At 36.5% G+C, this 14,914-nt stretch overlaps 1 protein-coding gene across 1 annotated transcript in view; it reads left to right on the top strand.

Annotated features, from left to right (window-relative positions):
* Positions 1-14,914, top strand: part of FBXO41 (F-box protein 41) — a 166,726-nt gene that overhangs the window by 13,277 nt on the left and 138,535 nt on the right. The window contains exon 2 of the mRNA XM_053704361.1: positions 13,394-13,601. Within this exon, the coding sequence (XP_053560336.1) occupies positions 13,394-13,601 (208 nt within the window). The remainder of the gene's footprint in view (positions 1-13,393; positions 13,602-14,914) is intronic.

Raw genomic sequence — 14,914 nt, 5'->3', positions numbered from 1 at the left:
ACGCTCACTTCAGCCACGACTCTAAATACCGGCGTTAGAAAGATCCCATTGAAAAGATAGGATACGCAATTGACTTAAGGGGATCTGCAGTATGGAAAAGTCGCGGCTGCAAAGTAAGCATTAGACCCTTTCCTGACTGACTCCAAATACCAGCGGGCGGTAAAAACCCAGCGTTAGGAGCCTCTAACGCTGGTTTTCACGGCTACCGCCCAACTCTAAATCTAGCCGTTAGAAATTAGCATTAGAGCATAGCTATCTTTTTTTTAAAATAAGAATACAAAAATAAATAAGAGAGTTTGATGAGTAGAAAAAGATTATCATATTTTATGTTCCAATCTTAAAATATACCACATATAATTATTTTCATCTATTGCAATATTAAATTATTAAAATTAATAATTATATGAAATATTATTTAAAACTATTTAAAAAAGCAAATTCAATAAATTATTTTCCTTATTCATATTTAAAAGAACACTAAATAATGCTAAAATTTGTTAACTTTACTGCTGCTATCTCATATGCTTTCCAAAAACATTATCTTTGTATGAATAAAATTAAAATGATGCTTCCATAGCAAATTTTTCTTCAAACATGTCAATTTGTATTATATGTACTATAAGTTGTAAAAGGACAGTAAAGCAAAAATTAAAATGTCAAGATTCAGAAAGAGCATTGAAAGTTTTTACAATTTAAAAATTGGATAACATAACAAAAGGGATGGGCGAATGTTTCTAAAAATTCGAAATTTAAAACGAATTTTGATACATTTGTTCATTCAAATCGAATTTCGAATGTTTATATAACATTCTATTTTCGAATTTTGTTTTTCAAATTTTTCAATAAAATTCTAAAATATTCGTTCGAATAATAGAATGTTTAGCTATGTATTCATTCAATTTCGAAATGTAATATTCGAATTCGAATGTGACATTCAAATTTGAAATAGTTTTTCTAGTCTACAAATGTGTTTAATAAATGAAATATTCGAATTCGAATGCTACATTCGAATTCGAATGTCACATTCGAATTTGAAATAGTATTTTTAGTCTAATACTGTGTTTTAAATGTGATATTTGATTTGAATGTGATATTCGATTCGAATGTGACATTCTAATTCTAAATAGTATTTCTACTCTAATACTGTGTTTCATAAATGTAATATTCAAATTCGAATGTGACATTCGATTTGAATGTGATATTCGATTCGAATGTGACATTCGAAATAGTGTTTCTAGTCTACAATTGTGTTTTATAAATGTAATATTCGAATTCGAATGTGATATTCAAATGTAACATTCAAATTCAAATGTGACATTCGAAAACTGTAAATCCCATTCGAAAATCGAATTTTTAAGAATATTCGTTCTTATCAACATTCTATTATGTAAATCGAATTTCTACAATAACATTCGTTCTAACATTTGAATTCGGATATAAACACATTCGTCCATCCCTACATAACAATTAACTTTGATCTTCTGTTATCATTTTTGTACAAGCATACCTAGGTAGGCTATAGATAAACAATTAACTATTGGTAGCTAGCTGTTGATTGTTTTCTGCAAATATGTGCCTCTTGTCATTGGCTCAACTAATGTGTTAAGATAGCTCACAGTATTGCATTATGTATAATTGAACAAAGGATACAAAGATAATGGTAATATAATTTTAATTTAAAGTAGTATAATCATAAAAATACATTTTTGGGTTTCAGATCAAATCAATGTTTTAAACCTATCGATTGCTACTGCTACATGTTAGCCGAAACACCGAATATTATATATTTATGTATTTAAAGAAATGTTTTTAATATCCCGTAACAATTCAAGTTTTTAAGGGTTAAAATGTAAATTTAATTTATTTATTAATGATGTAATATATATTTTACTAAATATTAATATGATTGATGAGAAAAGAACGAATGGAGTGATTATCATTAGTATGAATTTGAATTAAATGCTCGTTTAAATATTAAGCATGATGAATACATATAAATAAGTAACTCTAGTAGTGTTTATTCTAAAAAATATATTCTATAAATAAAGGTACATTTATATTAAAATAAATATTGCATTTACTTTGAAAATACAATTGTAAAATAAATTAAATAAAAATAAAACAAGTGCATAGAATAATAAAAAATTGTAATATAGTTATGCTCAATGGTTATGAATTTATTTTGTTTGGTAATAAATTGACTGTTCCGTAGATATCAATTATTAATTTGATTTGTTAATCACAGCAATTTTTATAAAATTCTATTTTTCACTTACAATAGTAAGATCAATTTTTGGGGATTACACCGTTTGGTTTTAAATGTTAAACTAATTCACAGTATTACAATTATCATTTACTAATCAAGTCTTTAACAAGATATATACGATAAAAATAATAAGATTTAACAGTCTATATATACAAAGATATGAACTTACTTTCAAAGGCTATATATAACTTCAATGTGCAGCGATGAATTCTAACAATAATTCTTTCAGCCTTCGATATTGTATCAAATGTTATAAACAAACCTGCTACTTATTGCTGTTGAAACAATTGTTGGTCAGTAAGCATGCACTAAACGGGGCCGCGCTTGGTTTTCCAGGGAGAGGAAGGAACCTAACGCATGTGCAGAGCTTTGAAGATAGCGGTGACGTCAAATGACGGCTGCCTAACAGCCAAGAAGTCAATTGACTGTTCTAAAAATGTGACCAACAAGCAAAAAAAAAAAAAAAATGTGTTGAATCAAACGCTTGTAAGATTGCAGCTAAAAAATGATAAAACTAATAATAGAGATAAATGTTAACATTTTCATGAATGAAAGTACCATTGATTTGTGCTGTATGGCAGATAAGTGCATACTAATACAGCGAAGTTTACCTTCACTTTAAATTCTCAGGTTGTGAGATATGTGGCTACTTCTATCTTTCCAGCATGCAAGATGTTAAAGAACCAATTTGTTATCAGTTACAAAACTTTTTTTTATTGTAAAAAAAAACTGTTTGTAAAGACTTAGATGTGTCTGTTTTTATCCTAGCATATCCAATTCATGTAGCAAATAAAAAACTCCTTAAGCAGTGATTAACATACAGTTACAGCTGTGTCTTGTGTTATCTGATGCTCCTGCGACTTCACTTATGTTGGAAAGACTGATAAGACTCTAAGGAAAGAATCTGTAATCATCTGAAGTGCTTTTTATAAATGAAAATTCATCTTTATGTTTCTTGAATACTAATCACATTGTTTCTGATCTTTATTGTGTGCATACTGAGCATATGAAACAAGCCAGAATGCACAAACTAAATAGCCTTGTTCTTAACAGGGATCTGTGTCTAGTTCAAACCAAAAAGATTTTCTATTTTTTTTAACTGGGTAATTCTGTATTTTGCTCCATGTATTTTCCTATTAACTCCCTACCCTGGCGTGGGGCAAGAGAGGGCCAAGGGCTTTTCTGCTCATCTCAGAATTATTTTGCTTATTATGTGTAATTATAAATATATTACCTTTAGTCTACCTTAAAGGTATGCTGTACTGTAAAAGTATTGTAAACCTCCCCCCCCCCCACCCCTTAATGTGTTCCAGGGAGCCATTTTACTTGCTGGAGTTTATTGTTTTAAATATTTTGTCATATAAAATGACTGCGTTGGTCTGTTGACACTGCCACCTATACTAAAAAGTTAAATACTGCAGGATAGGTTATACAAAGCTAGGTGAACAAGTGGCAGTAGCAGAAATCAGCTGTCCAATTAGGATGAAAGACAGAGAGAACACAGCCTTTGAAAGGGTATTTCTGCAGCAGCTTTGAATTACAATTAATGCAATTACAGAGTATCCTGGAGCCATAGTAAGTGTTATTCTATGTGTAGTATGTGTGTGTGTTTGTAAGTGTGTAAGTGTGGGTGTGCTGCTTGGTATAAATGTATAGGCGTGTATGTTGCTGTGATTGATTTTGTGCATTTGTTTGTGCATGTATGTTTGTTTAAGTGTGTGTATGTTTATGTGTTAAGTGTGTGCATGTGCATGTGTGTATGTACAGGTGTGCAGTTGTATGTGGAGGTGTGCTGAAAAAAGTGTGTTTGTGTGTGTGCATGTATGTGTGTAATTGTGTGTAAGTATTAGGAGTGTGCATGTATATGTGTGCAGGTGTACATTTAGGTGTGCTTAAGTGTGTGCTTGTGTCTGTGTGTGCATGTATGTGTGTGTAAGTGTGGGTATGTGTTAAGTGTGTGCATGTGTGTGTGTGTAAGTGTGGGTATGTGTTAAGTGTGTGCATGTGTGTGTGTGTAAGTGTGGGTATGTGTTAAGTGTGTGCATGTATGTGTGTGTAAGTGTGGGTATGTGTTAAGTGTGTGCATGTGTATGTATAAGTATGCATGCAGGTGTGCAGGTGTACATGTAGGTGTGCTTAAGCGTGTGCTTGTGTGTGCATGTATGTGTGTGTAAGTGTGGGTATGTGTTAAGTGTGTGCATGTGGGTGTATAGGTATGCATGCAGGTGTGCAGGTGTATGTGTGCTTGTGTCTGTGTGCATGTATGTATGTGTAAGTGTGGGTATGTGTTAAGTGTGTGCATGTGCATGTATAGGTATGCATGCAAGTGTGCAGGTGTATGTGTGCTTAAGCGTGTGCTTGTGTCTGTGTGCATGTATGTGTGTAAGTGTGGGTATGTGTTAAGTGTGTGCATGTGTGTGTGTGTAAGTGTGGGTATGTGTTAAGTGTGTGCATGTGTGTGTGTGTAAGTGTGGGTATGTGTTAAGTGTGTGCATGTATGTGTGTGTAAGTGTGGGTATGTGTTAAGTGTGTGCATGTGTATGTATAAGTATGCATGCAGGTGTGCAGGTGTACATGTAGGTGTGCTTAAGCGTGTGCTTGTGTGTGCATGTATGTGTGTGTAAGTGTGGGTATGTGTTAAGTGTGTGCATGTGGGTGTATAGGTATGCATGCAGGTGTGCAGGTGTATGTGTGCTTGTGTCTGTGTGCATGTATGTATGTGTAAGTGTGGGTATGTGTTAAGTGTGTGCATGTGCATGTATAGGTATGCATGCAGGTGTGCAGGTGTATGTGTGCTTAAGCGTGTGCTTGTGTCTGTGTGCATGTATGTGTGTAAGTGTGGGTATGTGTTAAGTGTGTGCATGTGTATGTATAGGTATGCATGCAGGTGTGCAGGTGTACATGTAGGTGTGCTTAAGCGTGTGCTTGTGTGTACATGTATGTGTGTAAGTGTGGGTATGTGTTAAGTGTGTGCATGTGCATGTGTGTATGTATAGGTATGTATGCAGGTGTGCAGGTGTACATGTAGGTGTGCTTAATTGTGTGTTTGTGTATGTGCATGTATGTGCATGTAAGTGTGTGTACGTGTATGTGTTAAGTGTAGGCATGAATATGTGTATGTATAGTTGTGTATGCAGGTGTAAGTGAAGGTGTGCTTAAGTGTGTGCTGTGTTTGTGCTGTGTGTGTAAGTGTGTACGTGTATTAACTGTAGGCATGTATACATGTGTATGTATATGTTGTGTATGCAGGTGTGCAGGTGCACATGTTGTTGTGTGTAAGTGTGTGCTGTGTGTGTGCATGTTTGTGTGTGTAAGTGTGTGTGTATGTGTGTGTGTGTTAAGTGTAGGTGTATATATGTGTGTTATATTGTTGTGTATGCAGGTGTGCAGGTGTATGTGTAGGTGTGTTTAAGTGTGTGCTATGTGTGTGCATGTTTGTGTGTGTAAGTGTGTGTGGTAAGTATAGGCATGTATATGTGTGTATGTATAGTTGTGTATGCAGGTATATGTGTAGGTGTGCTGTGTGTGTGCATGTTTGTGTGTGTAATTGTGTGTATGTGTGTGTGTTAAGTGTTGGCATGTATATGTGTGTATGTATAGTTGTGTATGCAGGTGTGCAGGTGTATGTGTGCTGTGTGTGTGCATGTTTGTGTATGTGTGTGTGTTAAGTGTTGGCATGTATATGTATAGTTGTGTATGCAGGTGTGCAGGTGTATGTGTAGGTGTGCTGTGTGTGTGCAAGTGTGTTTGGTAAGTATTAGCATGTATATGTGTGAATATATAGTTGTGTATGCAGGTGTATGCGTAGGTGTGCTGTGTGTGTGCATGTTTGTGTGTGTGTGTTAAGTGTTGGCATGTATATGTGTGTATGTATAGTTGTGTATGCAGGTGTGTAGGTGTACTTGTAGGTGTGCGTAAGTGTGTGCTGTGTGTATATGCTTGTGTGTGTGAGAATTACAGCCTCACAGAGGGAGCCAGGGCTGTGATAGCAGCTGATCTGTGTGACGCAGACTGACTGTAAGGTGCTATATCTTTTCTGAGGTGGTGTGAGGAATGTGAGATATATATAGCCCAAGGAGTGTGAACGAGCCCTGTAACCTACATACTGCACATCACAACACAAAGGAACTCTGCCATATCCGGGGACCAGACAGGTTTAGATGGAAACTCATTTTTGTTCAGTCACTTTTTGTAGATCACATAGGAGCTCTGCAGGACCCCGGGTTTGGTGAGTGTCCTGTACGTTGTTGTTTTTTTTACTTTTCTGAACATCATTTCTGACACTTCAACCTGAAAATAGTAATAAAGTAAGTGGTGGTCAGATGATTCTCTGCAAGTCAGGGATGTTACTGAGAAGGACAGATTTTAACATGCTAGGAATAAGGAGTTTGATGCATCATTTATGAATAAAGGGCACCATTTAAAATATCAGAAAACAAATAGCTTGAGGTGAAAGAAAAATCCCTCCGGCTAAATGTCATGTAAATGATTTATCAGTTTAACATTGTCTATAGTCAGCAGGAATCTGCAGCTAGGAAAACAGTACTCAGATAAGATAAGTAGGAGATAGGCAAGGAAGCAAAACTGCTGCAGCAGGGGATTATGGGTAGATCTGCAAATAAGCAACACTTCCGGAAGATGTATAAATCCCAGGAGTGTCAGCTGCAGGAATCATTAGTTTGTAGCTTACATCAGATTTTACATAATTTACTGATTCACAGCTGTATTTAAAAAAAAAATCTGTAATGTTCTTTTTCAAATGGTTTAATATAATTCAGAGAAACAGAAAGTATTTATATATGTGATAAATATAATTTGGCTCGTGGCGTAATGCCCAACTAGTATGCGTGTTCTGTGGTGTGTCTGGCACTTGTACAGGATGCAAATTATTAGGGATCATCAAGCAGGTGAGTTAGGCAAATGTAAAAATCATTCATTAATAACATTAGCTATCCTAAAGAATACAACACAGAAATACATCTCTTTAATATTAAAGGGACATGAAACTCAAAATTTTTCTTTCATGATTTGATAATTACTTCTGTTATCAAATTTGCTTAATTCTCTTGGAATCCTTTGATGAAGGAGAAACAATGGTAAGTTACCTGTAACCATAGATGAGACTTGTCACCTGGAATTTTCAGTCCTAATGTGGTTCATTATCTCTAATTGACACGTGCATTCGGATTTGGACGAGCAGATGGTGCCTTTATTGAACAAACAAATACATGTTGCACAGAAATGTAGTTGATTTATTCATGCAATTAAAATTGTTACTCTAGAAACTGGCCATTTTTTGTGTGCAGGCGGGCAAGGCTTTAAGTTTACAGTTTTACACTATCCAATGGCAGTTCAGCAATCTCCTTGTCAATGTATTAATTCCTGTATCAGCTAATAAGTATATAAGTTTCACTTTTGTTAAAGGGACAGTTCACCCAAATTTTTCTCCCCTTTAAATGATTCCCAATGATCCTTTTTACCTGCTAGAGTGTATCAGATTGGTTACAGGTAGCTCCTTTACTCCTATTTCAGCATTTAAAATAGCTGATTTAGCCTGTGTTATCCCTATCTATACTTAAAGTTTTGATACTGGAGTATATGCTCTTGACAAGCCTAAGTAAACACAGCCAGCAGAAGAAATTGCACTCTCAGTGGGATGCAGGATTGTTTAGTAATAAAATGATAATTGTCCATTGTTCTCTCTCTGTATTGAGCTTTGGTGTTCTAGACAAATAAAAGACAGGGAAGCAAGTCTGTGTACACAAAGTTATAACATAATGAGATCTGATATCACCTTTACGTTCAACCCATTGTAATAGGCTGTGGTTTCAAAGCACAAAATCAGCTACTTCATATACACAAATAAGCATGAAAATGCAATTTCTCAAATATTTTATACTCTGCAGTTGGTATAACAAGTCATTTAAAATACATTAATGGAAAGACAATTTTACAGTGTACTGTCCCTTTAATGTCAATCCTGACCCAAATAAATACATCTTTGTGCAATTCTGCTTGCTTGTAGCACTAGCATTAGCTACTATAACTTGGTGTCTTCAGTTCTGCAGAATTTTTACAACTTATTTATTGGCAAAAATAAATTTGTTAACCCCTTATATCATATGGGGAACATTTTAAGGGCAGCAGAGGAACACCTGCTGCTTAAAGGGACATTGTTGTAATAAAGTAGAGACTGCACGTGTAATTTTAGCACTGCAGACCCTCAATATCTATTTGTTTAACCCCCACAAAGGCTCATAAGCAACGTTTGCACTGAACTAGCAGTTCTCTGCGGCTCCTAAGTAGTCCTTTAAGTACATTTAATTGGTTTGCAGTTGTCTGTGCCTTTAAATGATACATGCATGTGTGTATAATGTACTTTCAGATGATGTAGTGGCACTATGCTGTATGTGATATTTTATAGTAGATAAAGTATAATCCCGTGAATGCTGAACTTTAGAATTAGTCTCCCAAACTCTCCAAGAGATGCTGGTACCTGATGTATCATCAAGAGGATGAGTTAAATTCACTCAACGTCACCCCAAATATGAGCAGAGGTAGAAGACACTCGGCTAATGGTGAGAGAACTCATAGTCCAAACAATTCCACAACCAATAAACAAAAGCCAAAGGCCTAGATTTGGAGTTTGGCGTTAGCCGTGAAAACCAGCGTTAGAGGCTCCTAACGCTGGTTTTAGGCTACCTCCGGTATTTGGAGTCACTCAAAAAAGGGTCTAACGCTCACTTTCCAGCCGCGACTTTTCCATACCGCAGATCCCCCTACGCCATTTGCGTATCCTATCTTTTCAATGGGATCTTTCTAACTCCGGTATTTAGAGTCGTGTCTGAAGTGAGCGTTAGAAATCTAACGACAAAACTCCAGCCGCAGAAAAAAAGTCAGTAGTTAAGAGCTTTCTGGGCTAACGCCGGTTCATAAAGCTCTTAACTACTGTACTCTAAAGTACACTAACACCCATAAACTACCTATGTAACCCTAAACCGAGGCCCCCCCACATCGCCGCCACTCTATTAAATTTTTTTAATAGAGCGTCGCCACCTACGTTATACTTATGTACCCCTAATCTGCTGCCCCTAACACCGCCGACCCCTATATTATATTTATTAACCCCTAATCTGCCCCCCTCAACATCGCCTCCACCTGCCTACACTTATTAACCCCTAATCTGCCGAGCGGACCGCACCGCTACAATAATAAAGTTATTAACCCCTAATCCGCCTCACTAACCCTATAATAAATAGTATTAACCCCTAATCTGCCCTCCCTAACATCGCCGACACCTAACTTCAATTATTAACCCCTAATCTGCCGACCGGAGCTCACCGCTATTCTAATAAATGTATTAACCCCTAAAGCTAAGTCTAACCCTAACACTAACACCCCCCCAAGTTAAATATAATTTTAATCTAACAAAATTAATTAACTCTTATTAAATAAATTATTCCTATTTAAAGCTAAATACTTACCTGTAAAATAAATCCTAATATAGCTACAATATAAATTATAATTATATTATAGCTATTTTAGGATTTATATTTATTTTACAGGCAACTTTGTATTTATTTTAACCAGGTACAATAGCTATTTAATAGTTAATAACTATTTAATAGCTAAAATAGTTAAAATAATTACAAATTTACCTGTAAAATAAATCCTAACCTAAGTTACAATTAAACCTAACACTACACTATCAATAAATTAATTAAATAAAATACCTATAATTATCTACAATTAAACCTACCACTACACTATCAATAAATTAATTAAATAAAATACCTATAATTATCTACAATTAAACCTAACACTACACTATCAATAAATAAATTAAATACGATACCTACAAATAACTACAATGAAATAAACTATCTAAAGTACAAAAAATAAAAAAGAACTAAGTTACAAAAAATAAAAAAATATTTACAAACATAAGAAATATATTACAACAATTTTAAACTAATTACACCTACTCTAAGCCCCCTAATAAAATAACAAAGCCCCCCAAAATAAAAAAATGCCCTACCCTATTCTAAATTACTAAAGTTCAAAGCTATTTTACCTTACCAGCCCTGAACAGGGCCCTTTGCGGGGCATGCCCCAAGAAGTTCAGCTCTTTTGCCTGTAAAAAAAAACATACAATACCCCCCCCCAACATTACAACCCACCACCCACATACCCCTAATCTAACCCAAACCCCCCTTAAATAAACCTAACACTAAGCCCCTGAAGATCTTCCTACCTTGTCTTCACCCTGCCAGGTTCACCGATCGGTCCAGAAGAGCTCCTCCGATGTCCTGATCCAAGCCCAAGCGGGGGGCTGAAGAGGTCCATGATCCGGCTGAAGTCATCATCCAAGCGGGAGCTGAAGAGGTCCATGATCCGGCTGAAGTCTTCATCCAAGCGGGGCAGAAGAGGTCTTCCATCCGATTGAAGTCTTCATCCAAGCGGGATCTTCTATGGTCATCCATCCGGAGCGGAGCGGCAGGATCCTGAAGACCTCCGACGCGGAACATCCATCCTGGTCGACGACTGAACGACGAATGACGGTTCCTTTAAATGACGTCATCCAAGATGGCGTCCCTCGAATTCCGATTGGCTGATAGGATTCTATCAGCCAATCGGAATTAAGGTAGGAATATTCTGATTGGCTGATGGAATCAGCCAATCAGAATCAAGTTCAATCCGATTGGCTGATGGTAAGGTAAAAGAGCTTTGAACTTTAGTAATTTAGAATAGAATATTTTGGGGGGCTTTGTTATTTTATTAGGGGGCTTAGAGTAGGTGTAATTAGTTTAAAATTGTTGTAATATTTTTCTTATGTTTCTAAATATTTTTTTATTTTTTTGTAACTTAGTTCTTTTTTATTTTTTGTACTTTAGATAGTTTATTTCATTGTAGTTATTTGTAGGTATTGTATTTAATTTATTTATTGATAGTGTAGTGTTAGGTTTAATTGTAGATAATTATAGGTATTTTATTTAATTAATTTATTGATAGTGTAGTGGTAGGTTTAATTGTAACTTAGGTTAGGATTTATTTTACAGGTAAATTTGTAATTATTTTAACTATTTTAGCTATTAAATAGTTCTTCACTATTAAATAGCTATTGTACCTGGTTAAAATAAATACAAAGTTACCTGTAAAATAAATATTAATCCTAAAATAGCTACAATGTAATTATAATTTATATTGTAGCTATATTAGGATTTATTTTACAGGTAAGTATTTAGCTTTAAATAGGAATAATTTATTTAATAAGAGTTAATTTATTTCGTTAGAATAAAATTATATTTAACTTAGGGGGGTGTTAGTGTTAGGGTTAGACTTAGCTTTAGGGGTTAATACATTTAATAGAATAGCGGTGAGCTCCGGTCGGCAGATTAGGGGTTAATGTTTGAAGTTAGGTGTCGGCGATGTTAGGGAGGGCAGATTAGGGGTTAATACTATTTATTATAGGGTTAGTGAGGCGGATTAGGGGTTAATAACTTTATAATAATAGCGGTGCGGTCCGGTCGGCAGATTAGGGGTTAATAAGTGTAGGCAGGTGGAGGCGACGTTGTGGGGGGCAGATTAGGGGTTAATAAATATAATATAGGGGTCGGCGGTGTTAGGGGCAGCAGATTAGGGGTACATAAGGATAATGTAAATAGTGGCGGTTTACGGAGCGGCAGATTAGGGGTTAAAAATAAAATGCAGGTGTCAGCGATAGCGGGGACGGCAGATTAGGGGTTAATAAGTGTAAGGTTAGGGGTGTTTAGACTCGGGGTACATGTTAGGGTGTTAGGTGCAGACTTAGGAGGTGTTTCCGCATAGCAAACAATGGGGCTGCGTTAAGAGCTGAACGCGGCTTTTTTGCAGGTGTTAGGTTTTTTTTCAGCTCAAACAGCCCCATTGTTTTCTATGGGGGAATCGTGCACGAGCACGTTTTTGAGGCTGGCCGCTTGCGTAAGCAACTCTGGTATTGAGAGTTGAAGCTGCGTTAAAAATGCTCTACGCTCCTTTTTTGGAGCCTAACGCAGCCTTTATGTGGACTCTCAATACCAGAGTTATTTTTATGGTGCGGCCAGAAAAAAGCCGGCGTTAGCTACGCGGGTCCTTACCGACAAAACTCCAAATCTAGGCCTTAATTTGTAAACTCATCTATGATCCAGTGGATATGCAATATTCAGTTTAGATAGTGAAAAAATGACAGCTGAACAGAGCTGTGACATATTGTGGCACTTTACAAATAAGTAACAATATTAATAACAAATAGTGTATAAAGGAAAGATAAAGGAGTCATTATGTTTTTAATTATGTGTCTATACTTGTTCAAAGGGATACTAAACCCATATGTGTTATTTAATGATTCAGATAGAACAGCAATTTTAAACAACTTTCTAATTTAGTCCTATTAATTTTTTTTTCGTTCTCTTGCTATATTTATTTATAAAGCAGGAATGTAAAGCTTAGGAGCCGGCCCATTATTGGTTCAGAATCTGGGTTACGCTTGCTTATTGGTGGCTAAATGTAGCCACCACTAAGCAAGCACTATCCAGGGTGCTGAAATTCCTGCTTAGCAAGAGAACAAAGAACATTTGATAAAAGGAGTAAATTAGAAAGTTGCTTAAAATGTCATGCTCTATCTGATTTATGAAAGAAAAAAAATTGGGTTTAGTGTCCCTTTAACATAAGCCATGGAAAAAAAATGAGTCACAAGAAAAGGAAAACTAAAACTCAACCCTGTTAAATGTTGCTTCTTCCAAAACTTAAACACATGTATGTGACATGGAAGATAAAATAAAACTTTATAAAGCAGCCAATAATCAGTGCATGCTTTACACATTACACATAAGTTTGTATGGACACGTATGGTCATCACTGTGCATTCACTTTTTTGCATTTCTGACTATGTCCCCAATCAATGCCATTTTGTTCTGTACTTTTATTGTAGTGGATCTGTGAAACTTATAAAGTGGAAGAGAAGTGGAAGAATACAAAGACTGTACTGCTGCATATAAATTATAATTAGTAGATTTCATATCAATATCTTTATTTTGTGATTTCTAATACGATGCTTTGAGTGCAGGTGAAATATTTGGTGACAAATTATATTATTTTTAACTCTTGCAGGGAGGTGGTGGAAATTGACTTGTTCTTAAAGGAGACAGCAAGCCGGGAAGCCAACGCTAAGGTGCGTCTGCAGCAGTTTATTGAGGAGCTATTGGACCGCGCAGACAGAGCCGAGAAGCAGTTACAGATCATAAGCAGCTGTGGTACCAGCCCAAATGGCAGCTTGGGGAGGTGCAGTGTGCCCGGGTACAAAGTGACCCCCAGACAGGTAGGTGGTGTAGGTTATGTTTATTGTAAATCACCAAATGTCTAGGCATTGGGGCCTATTAAACAAAGGTCTGTCGGACCTGATCCGACAGTGCGGATCAGGTCCGACAGACCACACTGAATGCGGAGAGCAATACGCTCTCCGTATTCAGCATTGCACCTACTGGTGCAACGCCGCCCCCTGCAGATTTGCGACCAATCAGCCGCCAGTAGGGGGTGTCAATCAACCCGATCGTACTCAATCGGGTTGAATTGCAGTGATGTCTGTCCGCCTGCCCAGAGCAGGTGGACAGGTTATGGAGCAGCAGTCTTTAGACCACTGCTTCATAACTGGTGTTTCTGGTGAGTCTGCAGGCTTGCCAGAAACACGGGCCCTCAAGCTCTATCCGGAGCTTGATAAATGGGCCGCTTCACCTTTACATTGTAATACTACATGTCTGTTCTTTACCCATGAATTTAATATTCTAGCTGGGTTCTCTGGCTAGAAATCCTGCACTTGTTACGAGGTACCTCTACTTGATTATAGCTTAAGCAATCACATATGGGGTGCAAACTGCTGTGTTAAAATGGGTGAATTAGGACAGGACTTCTTACAAAATAAAGTGACAACAAAATAGTTCAGTAAGGCAGCGGTCAGAAGACTAGGGTCACCACCTCAGCCTCATTAACCTGAGCAGTTATTAGTTACACATGCAGCAGGGTGTGCAGGGAGGAACATGTATTATACCTCGGGATAGCACATGAATAGTGCGGCTCAGTAGGGGTGGAACTTTCATTAGTGCAGCAGCATCAGGGTTCAAGTGCTTGGGGGTCCCATAGCAGCCAGTCAATGTATAGGAGTGTGCAGAATGTGTAACTCCCACTTTGATCCCCATGTGGGGAATACGTTAACGCGGTCGCAATATTCGAAGTTCTCTTTTTTGCTCCACTCGTAATTTAGTTTATTATTAAATATTAATATTGATAAAAAATTAGTTTTCAGGAACATGTGTATATATCTATATATATATATATAAATAAATATATAATTCTCAGGGTAGTAGCACACAAGTTCCTGTACACAGTCAATTCCAAAACAAGTGTACACCTGTATATGTAAAACATCCAAGTTTATTAAAAAATTAAAATGTTCCAATCAAAAATGAGTAAAAGTTCCGAAGAGGACATGAAAAAGCCAGCATATATTAATCCAACAGGTCACTGAACAGATCTCCAAGCAGACGCGTTTTGTGCACGTGTGCACTTGTTCACTGCTTACTTGGGGATCTGTTCAGGCACCTTTTACTGACTTGTGAAAAATGCAAGATTCAATAT

The sequence above is a fragment of the Bombina bombina genome, chromosome 2 (assembly GCF_027579735.1).
Source record: "Bombina bombina isolate aBomBom1 chromosome 2, aBomBom1.pri, whole genome shotgun sequence".
Lineage (NCBI taxonomy): Eukaryota > Metazoa > Chordata > Amphibia > Anura > Bombinatoridae > Bombina > Bombina bombina.
Note: the sequence above shows the minus strand (reverse complement) of the source record. Positions and strands in the feature narration are given on the sequence as shown.